The sequence below is a fragment of the Typopeltis vanoorti genome, chromosome 7, assembly GCF_054136105.1.
Source record: "Typopeltis vanoorti isolate ZY-2024b chromosome 7, IOZ_Tvanoo_1.0, whole genome shotgun sequence".
In the NCBI taxonomy this organism is placed as follows: Eukaryota; Metazoa; Arthropoda; class Arachnida; order Uropygi; family Thelyphonidae; genus Typopeltis; species Typopeltis vanoorti.
The window spans coordinates 81828538-81854564 of record NC_143555.1 but is presented as its reverse complement, the minus strand read 5'-3'; the positions used below and the strand labels follow the sequence as shown (position 1 = coordinate 81854564).

General features: G+C 35.4%; 1 protein-coding gene across 2 annotated transcripts in view; it reads left to right on the top strand.

The window, feature by feature from the left end:
* Positions 1–26027, top strand: part of LOC150104812 (uncharacterized) — a 449875-nt gene that overhangs the window by 204023 nt on the left and 219825 nt on the right. For both annotated transcript variants that reach the window (XM_090395370.1, XM_090395369.1), the window contains one exon: positions 4308–4356. In XM_090395370.1, coding sequence (XP_090251496.1) covers positions 4308–4356 — 49 coding nt within the window. The remainder of the gene's footprint in view (positions 1–4307; positions 4357–26027) is intronic.

Sequence of the window (26027 nt, the reverse complement as noted above, 5' to 3'; positions counted from 1 at the left end):
ACTTAGATTACTGCATCAAGTAAAAAGGGAACTACTTCAAAGATGGTGTGGGGGTGGAATTTCAGGTCAATGCTGTTATCTTAGAGGAGAGAACACAATTCAGATTTGTTCTGAATTAGGTATATAATTTACGAGATGGCATCAAAAAGTTTCAAGACTAGTTTTGTAATATATGGCAGCATAAGGCTTCACGCGCAGTCACAGGGAGCACCGACCTTCATAAGTCAATGTGCCAAAAGACATCATCCTATGTACATCGGGAGCTGTGCAACTGGTGCTATTCTGACCACGTGCGTTACCATGTTTGCGATTTCATCGTGGACAGCAAGTTAGAACAAAGAGTGAACGTGAAATTCTGCATGAAACTGGGCAAATCTGCCACAGAGGCAAGTTTATGGCGATACTGCAATGAGTTATTCGAGTGGCATGTGCACTTCAAGAGCGGAAAACCATCACTGGAAGACAACGAGAGATCAGGAAGACCTTCAACGAGCTCAACCTTCAAAAATGTCGAAACCATTCGGCAACTTGTGCATGAGGATCATCGGAGAACACTCCACAACATTGCTGCCATTGTCGGTGTGTCATACAGAACAGGCCAGGCAATCCTCACGTCTGATTTGAACATGTGCTGTATTGCTGCCAAGTTTGTCCACAGGCTGCTGACTCAGGAGCAGAAGAAACACTGTGTCGAAGTCTGCCAAGAACTCCCTCAGCGTGCTGTGGATGACCTGTTCTTCATGTCAAGTATCATTACTGGCGACAAAACTTAGGTGTATGGGTACGACCCCGAGACGAAGCAGCAGTCTTCATAGTGGAAGAGCCAATCATCTCCACAACCAGAAAAGGCGAGGCAGGTCCACAGCTCGACAAGTACATGCTCATCATCTTTTTCGACATTCGCGGCATTGTGCTTCGAGAATTCGTCCCCAGGGGCCAGACCGTCAATAGCGAGTTCTACTGCCAGGTTTTAAGGAGTCTGAGGGAGAACATTCGGCAAAAGCGACCGGATCTGTGGTGCACAAAAAACTGGATGCTCCACGACAACAATGCACCCTATTGCCGGAAACAACATGATCTCACTTCTGCACCCACCTTACTCACCAGATTTGGCTCCTGCAGACTTCGCCCTCTTCCCGAAGATGAAGATCCAGCTCAAAGGTTGCAATTTTGACACCGTTGCGGAGATCCAGCACGAATCGCAGAAGGTGCTTGAAATGCTTCGAAAAGAAGACTTCCAGGACACATTCCAGAAGTGGCAGGAATGCTGGGAGCGCTGTATTGCTATGCAAGGGGACTATTTGAAGGTGATAGTGTGTAAACGTAGATAAATAAAGTAATTTCTCGTAAACAGAGCTAGTCTCGAAACCTTTTGATACCACCTCGTAGTCCGCTCTAATCCTCCTGCTGCATCACCTGTACTGTCCATTTGCTGCATTTTTCATAATACTTCTAATTTTCAGGCTTAGTTGTATTTTATCCAAAAGCACAACTTTTATAAAAATTTGGAATTCGAAGTGCACACATTCTTTGTAATAAAGTTGCCATTGAGAAAGTTATTCTATGAATGACTAAAAACAAAATTTTGTGTCTTAGATTGTTTTTTTGCCCTTACGTAGGTCATACAGGTAGATAATGTCATTGTTTTTTAAACTTTTGTAAAGCAGACCATAGGCACAAACATAGACAGATGGAGATGGATAAATGTAAATCTTTGGGGGTCTGGAAAGTTCTGATAAACATCTAGAACAAAGATTAATTAATTTTGTCTTTTTTTTATCCTAAAGAAAAAGAACAAATGATTGCAATTTGATGAAACATGGGGTTTAAGAGTTTTGTTCTTTCTTCTGGTTATATCAGTTGCTTTAATATCATTTTTGTTCTAGGTGTTTCTCAGAACTTTCCAGACCCCATGTACGTGAGATGTCTTTTTAGTTTTTGTATTTATCTATCATTGCCTTACAAGATTGTGTCACTCAGAAATATTTGAACTACAAACATATAGACCTCAACTAATTTCAGATAACATATGATATTATCTGAAAGAGCACTAGAGGTCTGGAAACGTCACCAATGTCTGAACTTAATAGGTTAATAACCACTGAGATATGCGGGAAGGTTTGTTGGGACTAGGTAAAACTTGCTTACAAATTGATATGAAGCCACTTCTAATGTTGTTTTAAAGCAAGACTGGAACCAAAAAAAAAAAAAAAAAATCTGCACAACACATTCTCTATTTAAAAATGGGAAAAAAAACTATTAAAATTTTTTTATTAAAAAAATACATTTGAATGACTGATGTGAGTTTGCAAGAAATATTAATTTTTAAAGAATTATATTTAAAAAAATAAAAATAAACTAATCAGGATTTTTTTTTTTTTTTTTTTTTTTTTTTTTTTTTTCATATTATTATTATTATCTGAGATCAGGGAGTCAAAGACTTATGAAGGGAAGCTATACATCACCCAAACCAGCTATCATACCTTCCCTTAAACTCACTCACACTAGATGCATTCACAATTTCAACAAGTAAACTATTACACTCGCCCACTACTCTGAGAAAAAAAAAAAAAAAAAAAAAAATCTGGCTCTTATCCCTTTCTTAACTGTGAACAAATTTATCTTCCATGAATGTCCCAGTGTTCTCTCCCCACCTTTCATATAATGAAAAACTTCATCAGAAATTTATAGACCTCTCTTATCATCCCTCTTTCTCCTTTTAAAAAGAGCCTGTAGTCCACATACTCACAATCTGCCCTCATAACCTTAAATCCATAATCCTGATATAATCTTTTTAGCTCTTCTTTGCACTTTTCCACAGCTTCTTTATCCCCTTGGAACCCAAATCTGTGCACAGTAGTCCAGGAGTTCTCTTATCATGTCCTTGTAAATAGGCAAAATGACTCTTTATCCTTACATGCCAAGGTTTTCTTCAACATTGCAATTATCCTCTTAGTTGTATTTGCAATTTTTGCTATGTGACCTTTCAACTTCAAATTTCTATCCACCATTATGAGATCCCTATCATCTTGTAGCATAACCCACTAATATAATATTCTGTTTGAAATCTCATCATGCCAAAATACATAACTTTACATTTACTAACATTGAAGTTATAGCTATTTTCAATTGCCCAAATTTTCAGCCTACCCAAATCATTCTGTAAGTGCTGGACATCAGTAGCATCTTTGATTGCCCTGCCTAACTTTGCATCAACAACAACAACAATTGAACATTTCCTCTTAGATCCCTCCGGTTAACAGAAAGGACCACAAAAATAATGAAAAGAGGCATGGGTTATTCAGTCCTTTAAAACTAAGAAAAGCATGAGATACTATTCTATAGAAAGTATATTGTTTATTATTATTATTATGTGGCGCCTCCAAGAACTAATCAAGGGAGGGCACCTACTCTACAACGCTCTGTCTCCACCAACTGCAATGAACCACAACTACCACCACCACCATCATCTACACTAATGCCATCTACTACCCACCACTAGTACTTTCACAATCACAAACATCCATGCCCACGGTGGGATTCGAACCTGCAGCCTTTTGGCTTGAGAGTAGATACGCTAACCACTCAGCCAACCAGGCTGGCAAAACCAGCACCTTAGCCCACCTGTCCACACTACCACAATGTTTTACACTATGTTTTGTTATATCTCTTTAAATTTTCTAAAAAATCTTTTAAAAAATTGTTCATTGTGTGAGCCTCCAAGCTCAGTTGGTTTTAATGATGCTCTTTGGGTTGAAAAGACCTTGGTTTGAATCCCATCTAGAATTCAAACAACCTTTATCACAATTTTTCAGCTGAAGGTGAGTTAGATGGTCTCGTATGGAGGTGGCAGGGTTTTTTCCCTCCCAGAAACTCAAGTTTTTCATTCCACATAAGCAAACCAGTCAGGAAAACATAATTTAATTTAATTTAACCTAATTTACATACAAAGTATACTGAGAGGCATAGGGCTAACCATCTTATCCTAGAATCATGGTTATGAAATTCCAGATTACCTTGGATGGTTATGGGCATTTAAGGGCCCATTAAGAACTATAGAAGTTCTTAATGCATCAGAGAATTCTGATGCATTAAGTACTGTGTAAACTTAGATATTCATTCTGCTTAAATGAATACAAATGTGTTCCTTTGTGTTGTTTCCATAACAGAATATGCTTAAACCAAAATATAAAATGATGGTACATCTTCTGTTTTCTTATTATTATTTGCAAAAAGGCTTATTCCCTATTCTCTCCTCCAATTTTAAGTAGACATTTTGCTTGAGTATATTTTTGCATTCTTTTCAGATACAGCTACTGTGGCTGTTTCAGAGTCTTGCAAACAGTCTTCCTCACCGTAAGTAAAACTTCAGTTCTTTTCTAAATTTCTAAACAGTTGTACTTCATAATTTCTTATAAATGAGAAGAGCAGTTATTATACTTAAAGCAGGCACTTATGTTGTATGTTTTTATCTGTTCAGTTAAACGTTATATTTTAGAAATACAAATAAATAGTGTTTATGAATTGTTTAGCCTTTTTTTACTAAGGGCATTGAAAATGCATTTGTAACTTTATTATTAACCAGCATACCAACCTGGACATGTATATATGTCTATAATTACATGGATGCGAAGTGTCCAGAATATTATAGAAAAAAATTATATGGATATTATGTACCTATTTTTTTGATATATTTGATCCAGATGGCCAGTTGGGTGGTTAACAATAGTTTTTTGTTATTAGTAATTCAAAATAGTATCTCTTGTGCTTGCAGTTGGTAATGATGACCTCCTTATAAATATTCTTACATCCTGAATGGAAGGTTTTTCCTTATTCAAATCTCATGTAGGATGTGTGTAAGATTTATTTTGGGCTTACATATAAATTGTAACATTTAATCTTGTAATGCTAATTCACATAATGTTTATTTGCATAGAAAGTGAAAATTGAAAATGGTTTGTTTTTAATACAAATATCTCCAGTTAATTTGCATATAAACCTGTTTAGCATATCCAAGCTGCATTGAATTTCACATTTTCTACAACTTTTTTTTTTTTAAACAGTTAATCAAATAGTTGTTTTCCTAAAAATAATTTGTTTTTTTCAAAAATTTTTCAGTTTGCTGGTTCTTGAAGATGCTTCCCACCCAATCATAAATACTGCACATGCAATGTAATATAGTACAATGTGTATGTATGTATCTGTTTCCACATTATGTAGGTGGATGTGGTAACAAGGTTTTATTGCATTGGGGGGGGGGGGATCAGAGAATTCTGATGAAACTTACTTCAAACTCATAATCTATTAGTAATAAATTCCAGGGGGGAAACCCCCCCTCCAGAATACTCTAGCTTCCAGCATAATTTGGAAGTCCTGATATACTATAGATCTACAACCTTTCATGGATGGACAGACAAAAAATATAACCTTCATTTCACCCATCCACAGCACTGATGTTCTGTAGGTTTAATTTCATTTTTGCAAATTAAACTTGTCCAGAAAATTAAGGTTTGAGATTGCATGCCGATCGGGGTGCCGGGGTTTCTTGGTAATAACGAAGAGGTGGAGAGGCTCCAGAAGTGAGTAGCCAAGATGGTAGAGTCTATGGAATGAACCTTACGAGAACAGGTTGAAGATTTGGGTTACAGAAACTGGTTGATAGGCTGAAAAGAGGTGATATGATTGAGACATGCAAATTACTGAAGGTTTTTTTTTACAAGATTAATTCAGAGGAAATTTTTTAGAACAGGTCTTGTGGTGGTGGGAGAACTAGGGGGTCATCCATAGAAACTGAGTAAGAGATTCATGTAGTTAGCAAGGGTGTCAGAACCAGGTTTTTAGCTTGGAGAGTAGTGAATAAATAGGTTGCCAGTGTTGTGGGTGCTATGACTGGGATTGAATTCAAAGCAAAGTATGATAGATACTGTGCAAATGTTGGATAATTCTTGACATGATGTTTAGGGCCTCCCTCGAGATAATATAATGCTAAATATCTAATGTATAATGATAAAATAACTAAAGAATAATTTCTTCATTTTTCATATTTTAAATCAATATTCCTTGTTTTCTAGTCTTCAAGGTTGAAAAATCATTTTTAGTTTATTTTATTTTAGCATTAATGGAACTTATAACATAGGAATTAAGCATAAAACATGTTAGACATAGTTTGAAACACATTAACTTTCTTGAAAATTGGAAATAAGGAACAAACAGTGAACACTTAAAATATGGAACAAACAAGAATTCAGCTAGACAGAGAATACCAGGCAAATACAATAATCAATTAACATATAAGAGCAAATGCTGCATGCTAGATGGATCATATAAAATAGATAATCCTTTTGATATTTACACAGGTGTTCTCCTAAACTTTTGGGATAGAGAAGCACTCTTGATTTAAATTCAGATAGTGCAACAAGGTTTCTGATTTTTTTTTTTTTTTTTGAAAAGATGTTCAAGTTTAAATCTGTTGCTTCTGGGAAGAAGACAGGCATTGTTCCTGAGGGTACTGTGTTTTGTAAGACACAATGTAGTATTGATATTGAGTAATCATATTTTCCACAGAATGGCCTGTCTGTCCACAGTGTAACCACAAGGAATCTGGTTAATACCAGCTAGAGATAAAGGCAAAGTTTGTCTTTTGTAGCTGATAAGAGGCTACATACCTCATGATTGATTTTGCCAGTGAATTCTCTGCTTTTGATTTCCTCTGACTCAAGCTTTCCTTGTCCTGTTTGGTTACATTCATCTCCTGTTTACTGCTCTCCAAATTTCAAAACAACTCTGACTCCTTCTCTTTCCTGTTTATGAAACCCGAAATGAAATTTTCAGAAATTTCATTCTGGAAACTGGAATGTGGCATATAAATATACATGTTATTATGGAAATTCTGGTTCAGCCTGTGAGTTTTTAAATTTTGAAAGACCCCTAATAGATTTTTTGGCAGGGTGGTGTAGGCTACCCATATTATGCAGTATTTTTATCGGTGGGGAGATAAAATTATATCTGTTTGTGTTATGAAAGGTTTCTCACACTGTTCCATCCTCATTGTTTACTGTAGTCTTATCAGTCAACTGCAGGGATAACCGGAGAGCAGTCCCAGGCAACAAAGACCAACTTAGGGTAGTTATTTTAGTAAAGCCTAACCAACTAGGTATCAGTCACTCCTTGGTTTAGGTTCTAGGTTTTTCTTCTGATTGTCCAGTTGCATGATCCTAGTGCAAAAGAGAAAAAATACTTTTGGTTGAATAATGATATAAAGGAACTGAAACCTCTTTTTCTCTACCTCTCTCACTATCCATTTATTATTTCTCTCCAACTTTCTTGCTCCCATTCTATTTTAGGGCTTATGATGAATATCCTGTTCATTTTTTTTCTTATCAATAAAAGTCAAAACCAATCTGGATAATAACCTTTTCCATAATGTATTGCAATGCATATATCCAAAAGGAAGTCTGCTGTGATTCATACTGATGCAAACTGATATGAAGGTAGTTGCCTCTGTATACATGTATTCTAGTTACCTTCATGACTAGACCACACACACACATACATGCATACAGATTGTAATTAAAGATACATCACAACACACTTTCGTTTGCACATGCTTGGGTAAAGAATGAAAAGTAATTTCTTGGCAAGAATAAATTTACTTTCTGATCTTGCAGAAAAACAATAAGTTTTTCTGAATGAAAGCCCTAACCTGAACCATTAGATGATCTATTGGTCTAGGTCACTGCTCTGGGCAGTCTGGAATGTTTCGGGAGCATTATTTTTAAAGTAGGTGTTTATAACATTGCTTTGTGACATGCAGTGTTATTTTGCTGGAAGGTGTAAGAACTGGTGCCATAAAATAGTTAAAATATAAGATATCCATAATCATCTCGAATATTAATGTGGAAACTAGAAACAGTCTTTCTAGTTTCTTATTCTTTGTAATATATGGATTAGATGAGCAGATATAATCCACAACATAAAAAGTAGCCCTATCTCCAAACTTTAATCTATTGCAATGCATATATATCCTGGGGAATATATTGCTGAGATAATGGAATCCACTTGGTGTCGCACTGATTAGATCGTTGGCTTGTCGAGAGCTCCTGAAAAGATTAGTAGTATTTTGTGTTAACATTGGAAAATTTACTAGAATTTTAAGTAGTATTGTTTGCTTTTTGTTTCTTGGTGTGTCTGCGCAATTTTTGCGTGTTTTCTGTTATTTTAATTATTATTTTTAAGATAAGATAGTGTACATATGGCACCGATAAAGAAAAAAATGGTGGCCAGGTCGCCATGTTTGTTTAAGAGTTTTGATGTAAACGAATTTATGCAATGTGCTGTCTGTGAGATGTATGCTTTGCGAAGAGTGGTGGGAGTCTGGTTAGAGGGTGATAGTGGAGTTAATGTGTGCAGAAAGTGTAAAGAGAATGAGGATCTCAAGCGTGTTTCGTGTGGCGAGAGTGATATCTTTAACGATAGTCAGAATGTAGAAAATGTCGGTGTGCTAGAGAATTGCGTAGTAGTGCCAGATAGGTGTGAGAGCGTCGTTGAAAGTGTAAATGAAGATAGAAATACAGAACGAATGGATGGTTTGATTGATAATGAAAATGGTGAGATAAATGTGAGTAGTGAAATTGCCCGTTTGAATGGTGCGATACACAGAGCTAAAAGGCAACTGGAGCGTATGGAAAAATGTGTGTTGAACGTACCGACAAATAACCGGCGAAAGTCTGTGACGGCAAATAATAGAATGTTCGTAAACATCAATAAAATGAAGGAGCGAGTGCTGTATGGGGATTCGCTATTAAAAGGCGTAATAGTTGAGAGTTTAACGAAGTCGTACCAGCCGGGTACAACTTCGTTAAACTCTATACATGTCATGAATGCACAGTAAGATTGCTTGAGGCTGCTCATATCACCAAATATAAGATTCTCTAGGGATCGACGGTGATGATGTAAGGTAACTGGCATTCTTAAAGAACATTAACTTCTGTCAGTATTTTGTTCCTGCTTTGTCATGTCTTGAGCCCAGGATGTCCATTTCTTCATCATGTTCAGCTGGACTTGGCATTGCTTTACAGTAGTATGAATAGACATCTTCCAAATAACATGCAGTTCTCATTCCCTTCTGAAATATTATTATTTCTTGAATGCTGATTAACATACTCGTTTTTTGGTATTCAAGATCCAATGACTTTCAGTTTAACTGCTAACCACAAAGTATGCAGGCATATAATGTATATATCATCTTCTCCTTAAATGTGTTAGACTTATTGTCCTGTTACAGTCAAGTTGCTGGCTTGTTTGGCTGAGTGATAGTGTCTCCATTTTCCAGCTTATCAAAATCCCACTGTTGGATTTTGGTAGTAGATGATCACCATCTTGCTTACTAGACTTTGAAAAAGCATTAGTAATCAGGATTTAGTCATCTTTAATCTCTAGAGCAGGGTGTCAGAATAATCTAATCCTTATCCCATCTACAGTAATGATGACAATAGGACTATAACCTTTTATGGGCAGGATTCACATAAAAAGTGCAGATCATATAGACCTAATTAATGATACTGTGATAGAGTGGTTAATCTTATTTCCATAATCTGCTATATTACTCAATGAATCAGTTAACACTTATCGTTAAAAAAGTCCTTGTAAAAGATTTTTTTATATTTTATTGGGATACAAACCCAGATTTTACCAATCAAGAATCTTCATTACTACTATATATATATATATATATTGTTGAAATTAGGATTTACTCGGGATGTATACATTTATAAAAATAAATTTAACTGACTAGAACCCGAGAAAGTATAACAAAAACCTTTAAAGGTTTTTGTTATACTTTCTCGGGTTCTAGTCAGTTAAATTTATTTTTATAAATATATATATATATATATATAGGTAGGTAGATAGTCTAGCCATAAATACTGTTACAACTTTAATAGCACATAAACCTTTAATTTCTCAGTAAATCATTTACAGCCTTCAGCATGTATAAACCACATGTATGATGTACATATAATCACACTCAAAGTTTGAAATATCCCCCTTTTGCCTTCACTCACACCTGAAGTCTGTGAGGCCACATATCGATGGCAACACACACAATATCCAACAGAAACTCTGCCACTGCTTGCTCCAAATCTTCCTTCCGGCTGGCAATGCCGAGTGTCGTTTCTTGCAGGCTACTCTCTCAAGCTCCAACCACAAATTGAAGTCCAACAGATTCAGATCGAGACTTCCAGGTGGCCATTCAGATGGTGATGTGGTTGAGCATGTTTGCCTTCATCCACTGTTGTGTGGTCTTCGTTTTTTGTGCAGGGCCTGAATCCTATTGGAAGATCTACTGCCTACCATGAAACAAGGTTTCGCTTTTATATATTTATATATATGTATATTTATATTTATGAAACAAGGTGTTGTTCAGGGACTGTACCACAGGTTCTAATACAGTGTCTTGGTACACTTTGGCAGAGGTTTTTCACCCCTTTCTCACAGAATGCAACTTGGACCCCCCCGATATGTCATCTCGTAAACCATCACCGACACAGGTGATGACCTTTCTGAATCCTGGATGCTATGTGCGATGCAACCATCCGAGCATATATCCAATCATTTTGGTGATTAAATGACTCTTCAGTGATGAAAATCTTTTCATCTGTGAAGAGGATATCTCTGTGTCTGTTGTTCATGTACTGCCAGAGAAGTGCCTTTTGATTTTATCAACAAATGACAAAATCAAATTAGGAAGTGTTCAGTAGAACGGTGATAGGCTCTCACCCCCAGATCATCGATTAGTACACATGACATCACTTTCTGTGTTCTCACAGGATTACAATGGAGGTGTGCCTTCACAAGCTGTTGCATCCTAATGCAGCATGGTTGACCTGTTATTTGGTGGTCAGATATGTCATGTGTATCATTATAATGATACAGAAGACACCTGACCACCAAATGGTGTTGTTACTAAATAGTATTGATACTATTAACCGTTATAATGATACAGATATGTCTTCTGTATTGTGATAACGGTTAATTGTCCGACACATAAATGTCTAATTATCCAGTGTTTTTAGCATGTTGAAAATAAGAGACAGCTGCATTCCAACCTTGTGAAATGCTCTTACAGCTACATGGTTCTCATAATCTCCCCACTCATGTTAATCCATACAACTAGACAACTCTGTCTCTCTCTCTCTCTAGTGATAGACATACAGATGTTGGCTGCACACTGTGCCACTAACTGAATTGGGCTCACACAATTCTGTGGGGCAGCGTGGGTGTGGGTGCAGAAGTTGTAACAGTATTTATGCCAAGACTGACTGTGTGTGTGTGTGTGTGTGTGCATGCATGCGTGCACCAAAATAGAAAATAATTCAATGATTATACTACATCTGATCAAATCAAATTAATAAATGTCAGAAATGATCATTAGTTAAAAATCAAAGTTAATAATTGAATGGTTAAAAATAGGTCATGTTATCAATCAACGTTAGAAATAATTGGCTATTTTCGTTCCATTATGTCTTCTTGGTTTTGGGAGGGTCAATTGCTTGAAGTAATGGATTTTAGGGTATGCATCAGTAGTACTATGAAATAAGACAGAAATAAAACTATTCCATCATTAAATGCAGAACAGCCTATTTAGTTCAAAGAGGAGGATAACGGGGAACTCTAGTAGGTGTAGAGAATTAATTGGTCATGACTGGTTGTTGGGAGGTTTAATGTCATATAACTCATACATAGCTAAATGCTGAGGTTAAAAGAATCAACAAAATAACGCAGCAATTTTTTTAAGAAAAAAAAAATGAGAAATAACCATGTGACTTAATAATTATCTTTATTAAGATTTGATATTTATTGCATAATAAATGATATATTCATAAAGAAAAATAGTCATCATCATCAAATTCCTGCCATGTACCCTCAAGGGGTGTACAGGATATGACAGTACTACATGAAAAATTTACATCATTACTAACTTCCTATCTACAATTTTCCTCCAAATCAGTCTGTTACTTGTCAAGACTCCAACATTATCAGATCTTATATTTCTATCGTCTAAGGCACTTTGTACCATATCAATCCACCTATATCTTGGTCTTCCTCTGGGTCGTTTTCCTGCCAACCTGGCAGAGAACACTTGTTTTGCTAATCTTTCCTCTCCCATTCTATTTAAGTGACCATACCACCTCAGATTAGCTCTGCTAATGCATTCCTGGATGCCAACAATGTCGAGTTCTTTCCTAATATCCTCATTTTTAATATGTATTACCATTGATGCCATCTGTTCACGCCTCTTATCTTTCTCAGGACTCTCATATCTGCGGTCTCTAGTCTTTGGTCAAGTGTTTTACTTCTGACTCAGATCCATAAGTTAAAACTGGTTTGAACACTGTCTTGTATACAGCTAATTTAGTGTTCTGACTAATTTCTCTCTTCTTCCATATGAATTTATTCAATTGACTTCTCACCATACCAGCTTTGCTGATTCTGTTGTCTATTTCTATATTTAATTTACCATCTTCAGTAAAAATTGTGCCTAAGTAGCTGAAATGTTTCACTTGTTCCACAGGTTCTCCATTCACAACACAGTTGACATTTTCAGTGATTCTACCTATTTTCATTGTCTTTGTCTTTTTATTGCTGACCTTCATACCATATCTATTACAAGAGCTATTCAATTTAGTCAGAGAATCTTGCAGACTTGTAGCAGATTTATTTAGAAGTATAACATCATCCGCATAAAGCAAAAAGCTGACATTAACATCTCCAATTTTGATATCAGGTTGAATACCACTTTCCTTCATAATGTGATCCATATAGATAATGAATAACAGAGGGGATAAGGTACATCCTTGTCTCACACCAGATTTAACATTAAACCATCTTCCTGTACTTCCTTCAATTCTAACTGCTGATTTACAACTCAAATAAAGACTAAGTATTGCTTGATATAATGCCCCATCGACACCATATAACTGCAGCGTATTGAATAGCTTCTCTCTTGGCACCTTGTCATATGCCTTTTCCAAATCGACAAAACTTAAATACAGATCTTTGTTATATTCCCATGCTTTCTCGACTATTTGTTGTAAAGTGAAGATCTGATCCTGACAGCCTCTATTTGGCCTGAATCCAGCTTGTTCTTCGTCAAGCTTTTCTTCCACAATTCTTCTCAACCGTTTCTCAAGTATACTTGCATAGATCTTGCCAGGAACACTCAGTAGGGAAATACCTCTGTAATTCTCACATTCAGTTTTATTTCCCTTTTTATATATGGGTACTATGAGAGCTCTACTCCAATCAACGGGAATTCGTCCCTCTGTCCAGGCTTTCTGAACTATGCAGTGCAGCCACTGTAAGACTTTTATACAACCTTACTTCAGCATTTCTGGTCAAATATCAAAAGTAGAAGAAGCCATCAAATATTTGATGGCTTCTTCTACTTCAAATATGGATATGTATTCCTGACTGCATGCCTGGTCAATGTTTTTTATCACTGTGCTGTCATCACTGCATGTTTCATTTAGCAGTTTTTCAAAGTAATTACTCCATACTTCAAGGATATCTTTTTCTCCTGTTTTCATGTCACCTTTATCATCTCTAACTCCTTTTACAGCACTCTTTTCTCCATTCCTAAGCTTCTTCAACAACCTCCAGAATATTTTGCCACCTTCTTGATATTTATTTTCTATATTCTTGCCAGAGTCCTCCCATGACTTTTGTTTAGCTAGTTTTACACACTGTTTAGCTTTCTTACATTTGTCTCTGTATTCTGTAAGAGTAAAAGCTGACTTATTTGACAAGAACTTTTGATATGCTTTCTTCTTTTCCTTCACTGCCTCTTTATCTCTTTATCTACAATCATTTCCTACTCTGCTATTTAGATCCCCAACAAGGACCAACTTTTCCTTTTTCATTGTGTCAGTTGCTTTTTCTAAAGCGTCAAAAAATTCCTCCACTTCTACCTTAGTAGAACCTTCTGTGGGACCATAGGCACAAATAAGTCTCATTGTCCAGTTCCCCATTCTCATATTTGTCCACATTACTCTATTTGAGACTGTCTGCCATTCAAGAAGATTAGCCTCGTATTTTGTGTTGAATACTATGGCTACTCCTTCTTTTCCTTGATTGTCATTGCCTGAATATAACATTTTGTATTTATTGCTCAGAAAGATCTCACCAGTTTTGGTCTTTTTTGTTTCAGTCACCCCTATTATGTCGATCTGGTACTTATCTAATTCCTCAGCTAGCTCCATTTCTTTGCCATTCAGGCTTCTTATGTTGATAGTACCGATCTTTAACTCTGATGATGTTGAGTTGGGGTTTGTTTTCAGATTTGTTCCAGTAGCTGACTTTTCGCTGTTCACCCTGGTTCCCTGGCGAAAACAACGGGGGCCTTGTTTAACCGGGCGATGCCCCAGCCGGCATGAAATTTTGTCATGTTGTACCATCATTTTTTATTTTGGTTTAACCATTAAGAATACAATTTGGTCGGCTAAATCCCAAATTGCCAGCCCATCCTCGTTCGTTCAGTATCAAAGTAGATACCAAACAGGGTGCTCCACGAGAAGGTGAGGATTGGACATTAGGTAAGAAGCCCTGGTCAGTTCTCCACATTCCTTTAACGGCTATGTGGAGGTCTCCTCTCAGTTATGCAGCTTTGACCCTTAAGCACCCCAAGGGAAAAAAAAAAAATAGCAACATAACTAAAGTATCTTTAATCACTTTAATGAAATAAAAGTAGTTATTAGAAGAAGGGAATCCTCACACAGAGTTAAGTGTTCTTTATGGTCACTGCTCTTTTTGCTGCATATGTTACTTGTTTTCAGGTGATTAGTTCATGTTGATTTAATTATTATGGTACTGATTAATTTATTAATGGGATTGGTGCTAGGAGTTCAGTCAGTTGTTTGCAATTATGACGGAATCAACTAAGTGTGAGACTATATTTATGTGTGTTAATTAAATGTGAAAAAAAGATGAGATGAAAAAAAACCTGAGTTTCCATGAGCAAAAATTATGTCACCTCTTTATACTGGCTGACTCGCCTTCAGGTGAAAAGTGCCTAGACAGGAATTTAATCTTGGTATTTCCACCCAAGGACATCATCAATGATGATGGCTTTGTGTTGGAAACATTTTCACCAGAACATGAAGTTTAAAAAAAAACACATTAATTTTATAAAAGTCAGTTGGAGCATACTGATTTATAAAGATGTAATGTATTTCAAACTTTTATTTAATTATAATGTAATTAAAAAGGACAGTGGACTATTTTGAGTTGAGTTGAGCTATCTGGGGGGTAAATGAACTTATAGAAAATCACTAAGTATTATTATTTTTTTCTGTGTAATATTGTGCAAATCAAGCTTTCTTTAAGTTTGTTTTATTTTACTTATTTTATTTTGTGATGTGGAAACATTGGAGAAGGTCTAGAGACAAGTACAATAGGACTCTAGAATGTTTATTATGGGGAGAGGTTAAAGGAATGTAAATTACTGCTTCAGTATAGATACATAAGCTGGCATACTTTGAAAAATTAAAGACAGAAACTTACATGAAATAAATTTAACCATAAATATTTTTGCTTAAGTATCATAGTATAATAACAACAATGGAACATAAAATAAATTACAATAAAATAATCAATTTCAAAAACAACTACTACAGCATCAGTAGGACAACTGGCAGTCAGTAAATTTCCAATTATTAAAAACTAACTAAATAAATAAATAAGAGATAATAATTAGGAATTTGCATAAAATTGATATAATAATATTACCCATAAGGGGAGATAACTAAAAGCCATCAGATCTGTTTAAGTTTGGTCATTGTAGAAAGGCCTCACAACTTTCCTTATATATAACCACTGTAAGGAATCTACTTGTATGTAAAATTTTAGTTTTCTTTCAGAGAACTCTGTTTAGATGAGATGGCATGTAAGCCAGACTGTTCAGGTTCAAGATACTAGATTAAGATTATGTTCTTCATGATGGATGGCTGCAGAACTTGCCAGATTATCCAAAGTAAAACAAACCATATTGACCCTGCAAATGTGAGGTCACAAGACCTATAACACAACAGTGCCATGTTGTGGGCAAGTGATTAAGGAGATCAATTTATTAACATGTTTCTTGAAAAGGTGGGGGGGGGGGTATGGGAAAAGTATGGAGAAGGCTTGTTTAAGCTAAGGGATATTACATCCCATATCGTTTCTTAGCCGAATTAGAAATTCAAAGAGTTTCATGCCGAATATAGTAGAAACTATATAAAGTTCGGCGATTCCAAGCGTAAGCAAATACCTGGATACTGTAGCAACTGACCCTTAAGGTAGTGCAAGCTGAGGCAACTCATGTCTAAGGTGGAGCAAGCTCCGATCACTATTCTTGATATTTACCCATAATGTGAACTTAGCTCCTAGGAGCTGTATTACTGTTCAACATTATGAGAGAAGGTCACTACCCAGACCGGTTTCAACCTTTATTGAGGTCTCATCAGTGAGGAGGTAGACCTAGTTAATATCAAGTTTGTAGCGAACAGAACTTAAAACCCTTATATGAGTATTGCCGAGAGGTGTCCTAATAAATTATTAGATATATGAAGAGCCAAAGGCTTCAATTCGGCGACATATGACTTGTTTAAGTTAAGGGATATTACATCCCATATCGTTTCTTAGCCAAATAAGAAACTCAAAGAGTTTCATGCCGAATATAGTAGAAACTATATAAAGTTCAGTGATTCCAAGCATAAGCAAATACCTGGATACTGCAACATAATCTATGGAGAAGGCTTTTCCAAAGAAACAAGGTAGATGAAATGAGGAAGATGATGAGAACTTGTTTTGATGCATTTGGATTGTCCATCATTAGAGGAATGGCAGTGAGAAGTTCAGCAGAGCAACTGAATGTACCTTTAAAAAAAAAAAAAAAAAAAGAAAGAAAAGAAAAGCATAATGCAGAAACAGAGCACCTATGAGAAAGTAATTTTTTTTGGGGAGGGATCTCTGAGAGAGAGAGAGAGATGGGGAGGGGGAATCACCTATTAGGTGTTTTCTGTATATAATCAAGAATTCTTAGAGAGGTTTTGGTTGCACCACCCTAAATGTGAAAGTAATATTCTTGGGTCAGTCAAATATGAGATTTATAAAATGTTAGGAGTTACGCAGGAGAGAAGTAGTGTTTTGAATAAATAAAATAAAATAAAAAAAAATATATATATATATATATTTATATTTATTTAGAGGCTGAGGAGGATATTGATATATGAGGGTGGTCTGAAAAGTTCTTGGCCTAACAATGAAAAAACAAATTTATAATTTCAAAATTATCTTTATTTTTCAACATTATCTCCATTAAGACTAATACATTTATTCCAGCAAAGCTCCAGCGCCATTATCCCATCCCTGTGGTCATTCTCAGTAATATCTGCAAAATACCCCTGCAATCACTTCTAGATTCAAAGAAAAACGCTGAATAGCAAGGAAGAGTTTTAGTTTTGGGAAGAGATAGAAGTCAGAGGGAGCCAATTTTGGGGAATAGGGTGGATGTTTCAACAATTCATAGTGCAGATCCCTTAATTTTCCACATTGCCAAAACATCTTTGTGGGCAGGTGCATTGTCCTGATGAAAGATGATTTTTTTTTCTTCTGCAAACTGGGTCTTTTCTCACGAATTTTTTTGCCTAGTCTGGTTAAAAGATCAAAATAATATTATCCTTTTCATAATTAATAAAAAAAAATGCCTTTAGCATCCCAAAACACCGATGCCATGATCTTTCCTGCTGATGGAACCGACTTTGTCATCTTTGGCACTGAACAACAACAACAACCAGCTTCTGTCCACTGTTTTGACTGCTGTTTGGATTCTGGCATGTAATGGTGAATGCAAGTCTCATCCATAGTAATAAATCTACACACAAAATCAGTTTTATTCTTGTTAAAACGCTCCAAGCACTGTTCAGATATTTCATGCAAGTGCATTTTTGATCTGCTGTGAGCAAGCTCGGCACCCATCTTGTGCAAAACATTTTCATTTGCAATTCTTCATAAAATATATCCTACACGTTTGTTGTTTTAAGGATACTTGCGACATAAGACTGAATGATATAATCACGTAATCACAAGAAAGATATTTATTTAACCAAATATTTCGGTCTGGAAATAGCAGACCATCGTCGGTGGTATTACAAGAACAGTTTAAAAAATATACAAGCTAGAATACTAACAATAGATCGTTGAAATTAGAACATGCCGCGTGATGTTATATCACTAGTATGAAACGAAATATTTTGAAGTAGAAACATGATTGAATTTGCTATTAAAAAAAAAAAAAAAAAAAAAAAAAAAAAATTAATGAGTAATCTTGATTAGGCTTTCCCAGATTTTTGATATAGATATGCAGTCATTACGATTCAGGTTGGGATGATGGAGCAAGGCCTCCACGCTTTCCTTGAACAAACGTTCGAACCTGTAACGGGATCTATGTAAGAGGCGCGTCTTGGACCAAAGGATGCTGTGGTCAGTTTCAATCCCGTGTTGAGCCAAACCAGACTTTTCAGGTTTATTGTGAAGAATGGATGATTGATGTTCTTGGATTCTTTTTTCAAGAGAACGTCCAGTCTGTCCAAAGTAAGAGAGATCACAGTTGCAAGGAATTTGATAAACTCCAGGAAGAGATAAAGTTGAGCGTTTGTCTTTAGGAGAAGGAAAATGAGAAGACAATTTGTTAATAGGAGAATACGTAGCTGTTAAATCATATTTCTTCAAAATTCTTGCGATAGGTTCTGAAATACCGGAGATATAAGGAATAGGTACTCGACGTATTGAATCTTTGTTGTTTTGTGGAGGATTATAAGATGTAAGAAGACGTTGAATACTTTTTTCAGAAAAGCCATTGAGTTTCATGTGTTGCTGGATAGTAGAAAGTTCTTTCTGTAGATAATCAAAAGTAGAACAATTAGTTTTGGCTCTTTTGATGAGACATTTTATAATTCCTGTTTTATGACATGGATGATGGGATGATTCTTTCAGAATATAACGACCTGTGAATGTTGGTTTCCTGTATACTGTAGTTGTAAGACATATTTGCTATTTGGCCTCACAGTAAAAACACTTTATCTTCCTTTTTAAACAGTATTAATTCCTTACATCATCGCATAAAGTTTACTATGGAATTAGAAGAAAACAACCAGTTATCTTTTTTAGACGTTCTCCTCATCCGATCATCTTCAAATATTCTTACAACTACAGTATACAGGAAACCAACATTCACAGGTCGTTATATTCTGAAAGAATCAGCCCATCATCCATGTCATAAAACAGGAATTATAAAATGTCTCATCAAAAGAGCCAAAACTAATTGTTCTACTTTTGATTATCTACAGAAAGAACTTTCTACTATCCAGCAACACATGAAACTCAATGGCTTTTCTGAAAAAAGTATTCAACGTCTTCTTACATCTTATAATCCTCCACAAAACAACAAAGATTCAATACGTCGAGTACCTATTCCTTATATCTCCGGTATTTCAGAACCTATCGCAAGAATTTTGAAGAAATATGATTTAACAGCTACGTATTCTCCTATTAACAAATTGTCTTCTCATTTTCCTTCTCCTAAAGACAAACGCTCAACTTTATCTCTTCCTGGAGTTTATCAAATTCCTTGCAACTGTGATCTCTCTTACTTTGGACAGACTGGACGTTCTCTTGAAAAAAGAATCCAAGAACATCAATCATCCATTCTTCACAATAAACCTGAAAAGTCTGGTTTGGCTCAACACGGGATTGAAACTGACCACAGCATCCTTTGGTCCAAGACGCGCCTCTTACATAGATCCCGTTACAGGTTCGAACGTTTGTTCAAGGAAAGCGTGGAGGCCTTGCTCCATCATCCCAACCTGAATCGTAATGACTGCATATCTATATCAAAAATCTGGGAAAGCCTAATCAAGATTACTCATTAATTTTTTTTTTTTTTTTTTTTTTTTTTTAATAGCAAATTCAATCATGTTTCTACTTCAAAATATTTCGTTTCATACTTAGTGATATAACATCACGCGGCATGTTCTAATTTCAACGATCTATTGTTAGTATTCTAGCTTGTATATTTTTTAAACTGTTCTTGTAATACCACCGACGATGGTCTGCTATTTCCAGACCGAAATATTTGGTTAAATAAATATCTTTCTTGTGATTACGTGATTATATCATTCATATCCTACACGTTCTTTTGAAATGCCTATAGTTTCAGCAATTTCACGCACTTTGACTCGCTGGTGCTTTGCACTTTGAGTCATCCAATATCATATCATGCACTTGATCAGTGATTTCTGGTGTTGTTACACTTTTTGGACGTGCTTCACATGGATTATCTTCAAAGCTAGTACGGCTGCGTTTAAATTCGGCAGCCATTTCTTAATTGTCGAAAACAAAGGAGAAGAGCGCCCATAAACTTTTATGAACTTCAAATGAATTTCTTTTGGCTTTAATCCTTCTTTTACAAAGAATTTTATAACCACACGATACTCAATTTTATCCATTTCAAGGGATACTGACAACACTTTTGCTTCAAACAGCTGTATAAAACAAACTACCTGATAGAATGACTTGCAATTTCACATAGATGCTTATGAGAGATGTACCAACTTAGAGAAAAAAAAAATCTTGCTGATAGTGTTGCCATCTATGGTCGAGGCTGAGAACTTTTCAGACCACCCTCGTAGTATGTTTATGACAGGATAAGCTGGATGTGAAAGTCAGACTAAGAAGAGGAAAACAGACTTGAAAATATATCAGAACATTATCAAAAGTAACAGGTGAAGCAGGATCTTTCTTGTGGGTAAAAAGATAGGACTATGTTTTAATAGCAGTGAAATTCCTTGGTTACAAAGAGAGAAAGAGAGAGGGAGAAGATGTTGTTGAAGCTTCAATCATTTGAATAAATACTGCAGGATTTCTCAAACGAAGATCAATGGCAGAGTATTATCATCAACAAAATCATTTACAGTTAGAAAGAGAAATCACTGATGTAAAGAAGAGAAGGAAGTGTGTGGATGAGACTGTGGAATCCTGGAATCCTCTATTGATAAAGAAATAGATGAAAAGAAGACATCCATTATGACACACAATGTGAAGAAGCTGGTAATACACAAAGAGCAGGAGAAAGATCATAATATGGGAACTAGCTGACATGATTAAATGCCTTGGGAGTATTAAGAGGACTACATGAGTTTCTCTAGATCATTCTGTGGCCTGTGTTGAAAGGTGGGTAATGTTATTGAGTCAGTTTGCCGTAGAATAGAATAGTGGAATCTATACTGGTGTTTCCTAATTAACTGATGGATCTTCAGGTAGTTAAGAAGCCAGTTATTGATGACCTTCTCCATCACTTTTACGAGTACCTGAGATGAGAGCAATGTAATGATAGTTCAAAGGTGACTTTTGTTTCCCTTTTTAGGTACAAACTGGATAAAGGCTTACTTCCATGCTGTTGGATAAAATGCCCGATTAATATGACAATTTACCTATATGTTATAGGTGATATAGGATGAGTGTTAATTCTGAGGTGAAAATTTGTTAGCAGAACTGGAGAAATACTGTCTAGACCAGGAGATTCATTAGTATATCAAGACCAATGAGGATTTTTCTGATGTCCTTCTGGTAAAAAATAAGAGAAAGCATAAGCACTGCAGGATTTCTCAGGTGGTGATTTGTCTTGGTTGTCCAAATAAGAATTGGAGGAAAAGACTGATGCCAGGAAGTCTGGTTTATCTTTGGGTGATGTTACCATGGTACTATTAGAATTAGGATATAAGAATCTTAAGAAAGAATAGCAAAAGTTATGCCAAACATCATTATCAAGGGATTAGAAGGCTCATCTGCCACTTGAGCAGCTTATTGCATTTGCTCCTTATGAAGTTTGGTTTGGATTTGTTGATACTTTTTTTTTACACTTGTTTCAGGCTGTAATGTAAGCTCAATGAGAAGATGGATTTCTGACTTGTGCCATTGAACATATCCTGTATTTCTGTCATAGGCTGTAGAAGCACATTTTTAGAGAACCAGAGCTTGGATAGAGGTTAGGGTTTGCAGTGGAATGGGGAATAAAGCTCTCATTTTAGTAAGGATTATTTGAGTTATTAGTTCAGAGCATGTGTTTGAATCTGGAGAGCTGAAACAGTAATCTTACCAAGATAAAGCAGATAATATGTAGAGGTAGCCTCCTATGATGAGTCCTGGACTTCATGGAAGTGTCATGTAATAATACCAACTTGGAAGACATTTAAAGTTGTGTCAACAGTGATTTGGAGGCCTTATACACAACAGCCAATATCCAAACTGCTTATAGCATTACACAGAATCTTGAGCATTAAAAATTTGAAACACTACATAATGTTATTGAGGAATTGTAAATATCTTTTGTCTTATATCTTGCCAGCCTAAATTGTCTAAGTGTTACGACTTTCCATCTAGCAGGCTGTGTATTCAAATTCTGCTGTGGCATGGTTGTGTGTCAATATCTTTGGGTGGGAAATATTTTCAGTGTCTATTTTTGGGACCATCACTTGCTTATTGGAAGCCTGAAGCAGCTTGAAAAAGTATCATGTTGGTGTTTCATGCAGGGGAAACTGGATTATTTAACCCACAGTGTTAAATATGACATAGCCAGCAACCTTTTTTTAGTGTGAATGAAATGTAATGAACATTGGTCTTCAATATATCCGCATTAACATTGGAGTTATTTGTTTACTTTTGTGATGAAATAAACTAGTTTGCAGTTTTGTTCTCTGCTTCTGTATATAGAAATTAGATAATTATTCATTATGAAAGATTTTCTTGCATCTTGAATAAATACTAATTTTATCTTACAGTTTTTTATTGTTATTGTTGCATGATATATCTGAGTACCATGTACATTACTGAATCCTCCATCTCTACTGCATCACTATCTGCATACTGTCATTAGACACCATGTATGTTGTACTTCATCTACTGCTTTCTACTAATAGTATTTTTTGTCTGATTTCATGTGTTTTCAGTTTGTCTGTGTCCAAGATGAAAAACCCAAGTTTCTGGGAGTAAAAAAAAAAGCCCTGTTACATCCATATGAGATTGCGAGATTGCTAACTTGTCAACTCGCTTTCATTGGAAAATGCCCACATAAAGATTCCTTTCATCACAACAAGAATCAGACTAATTTTTATTATTTTTTTTTTTTAAAAGTCAGAGTGCAATGTCCCATTTTTCTTCAAACTTTGTTTATAAATTTTATAGCATCTCTGTGCAAGTTTTAGTTTAGAAATTCTTCTACCACCATATTGGTGCATACGGTCTAATTTTCTGTTATTGTCAGCAATATAAATATCCTAAGTCTGTTTCTATAAGAACAAAATTCTAATCATAATACTTCAGCATATTTAAAAAATTTTACCTACTAGAAACTTTAATGTTATTGCCAAAATGTTATAGCCTTTGGTATTAATCATGGTCAGCTTGATACTGTAACTATAGAGTAACACGTAATGCCACAGTAAAAATAAATTTATTATGTAAATATTTCGTCTTACATATTGTAAGACATCATCACTGCAAACAACAATAAGGAATTGAATAAAGAAACAGTAGAGCACATGCATTAAATTGGAATCCCTCTTTGCATATAGTTGCATGTTCATGGATTATGGATGAAAATAATTAAAATTAGTTAAAAATGCCAGGTCATATAAGCTGTATATGGTCTTGATGTTCTGAGATATGTTTATCTACATATCTTCCTGTTTGTCCATAGTAAAACAAATTGCACGAACATGGCACTTGGTATACACCAGGTAGCATCATTGGTGATAGTTTGTCTTTCGGAGAAGATTGAATTTGGTTGAATGGGTGTATAGGTTACAGTGAGATGATATTTTTTCATAATTTTTGCCACACATTCAAAGATGCCTTTAATATATGGTATCCAAGATGAGTCTTTGACTTCATAAAGTCTTGGAATAATAATAATAATATGGTATAGGGTTTGTCTGGGTTGCTATATAGGAGAGTGGTTAATTATTTTTTGGGTTATTCTTGGATTATATCTATTTAGTAAGGCTTTGACAATTTCCAGTTCTTGTTTTAGAGATCCTTCAGAAGAACAAATCTTGTGTGCTCTTCATACTAGGGATTTTATGATGCTGTTTTTTTTTAAATGGGTGGCAGGCTGATGTATTGTGGATATAATGACCTGAAAAGTTGGTTTTTGGTAGACAGAAGGAAATTGATCATGATGCCTTACAATATATAAGATGAAATATTTACATAATAAATTTATTTTTACTGTGGTAGTATGTATTATTCTGCAGTTATGGATACTCCACAGGTGTCATTATTTAAAAAAGCTTGATACTGTGTTAATATTCCTCTTTGAAAATGGCCACCACAGTCTTTCTTTAAGGCTTACTTCAGACTTGCAAACAGAATTTGGCTAGATTTAGGTTCTTTTGATGCAGGCAATGGAAGCAACTATCAATTATTGTGCAAGAACAGTTGCTCAAAAACTGCATGCTGAAATTGGAATTGCAAGTGAAAAAGCCTTATAGACTTTTTGGCAATTTATGAAGAAAGAATATTTTAACTGAAAGGCTTTGACGCATGCCTTCCCTTTATCTTTGTTGAAGCTGTTTGATTTCAGTTAGCCATTTTTTTTTTGGGGGGGGGGCAGAGTTCTTTCATATTCTGATATGGAATGAGAATACAGAGCAGAAGTCTTTCGTAGAATGGATTTCCCTGCTTTTGGATCTTAGGTTCATCCTCCCATTTAAAAGTATGTAAAGCTAAGGATAAGATAATCCATTAACATTAAATTCTAGGCATTAGACATGGAATTATTATTTTTTCATGCATCAGACCTTTAGCAAGCAGGATATGGCTCATACTAGATGATAATTATCTATTAATTAAAGATGTTCAGAAAACATCTGCCCACAGTTGGATTAAGACCCACAGCCTAACCAAGTTTACTTCCTCTTTCTTATAGTTATCCTAGATCATTTTATAGCATTACATATTATTACTGCATGACACTGCCAAGAAGTCCAAGGACTCGTTGAGGGAGGACATTCTTCTCTACACCTCTCCATCTACACATGACATCATCTACTGACTACCACCACTAGTATTTTTTGTCTGTAAATTGCATATGTTCACTTGGCCGATTTGTCTATATGCAAAATTAAAAACCTGAGTTTCATTATCTTTGTTGTAGATTTTAGATTATTACAAGAATTTTTTTTCTTTCTTTCCCTTATCTCAAGGATATTTATATTGTTTCTGTTGCGGTGGAGGATGTTTTACAACGAAGAAAATAATTTTCTTTATAGATTCTTGTTAGTTATCCTTTGCTTATTTGAATCTTAGAAGAAAGTGCTCTTCTACCCCCCCCCCAACACACAAAAATGGATAAATAATATTTTTGGATGATATCACACTATTGTGATATCTGTTTTTTTGGAACAGCATGCACTTATGAATCAAGCATACCTTGCTTTCCTTATTTTCCTTACATCTTTGTGAAATGCACCATTTTTTCATATTCTTGTGTATGAATATCTTAATTCTACATGTATTTTTCAACTTTTTTGCATTTTTTTTTTGGTTCTAAAATTGATATCAGTAGAGTAATTGGTCTCATAAACTGTTGATTCCCCCCACCTCCCGAAATATGTTCCGTTTCAATAAGTTCGCAAATACAACAGTGGTGTAGCTAGAGCTTTTGCCGCCCCTCTCAATACACATCAAAAATACTACAAAAAGTCAAAACGACGTATAGGGAAATAAATCAAAACACTATGTTTATTTTTGAAATAAAACTTTAATTGCAACATTCTAAAATGTTATTTTTCTTGCGTTTTCGTTATCGAAATCGCCGATGACATTGTCGAAGTGTATCACTCAATTGCGGTTCTATAGATAGCATGGCAAGATTTCTTAAACGCGAAGTGCCCCCCCCCCCCCCCATAGCTACGCCACTGCTCAATTATTAGAGA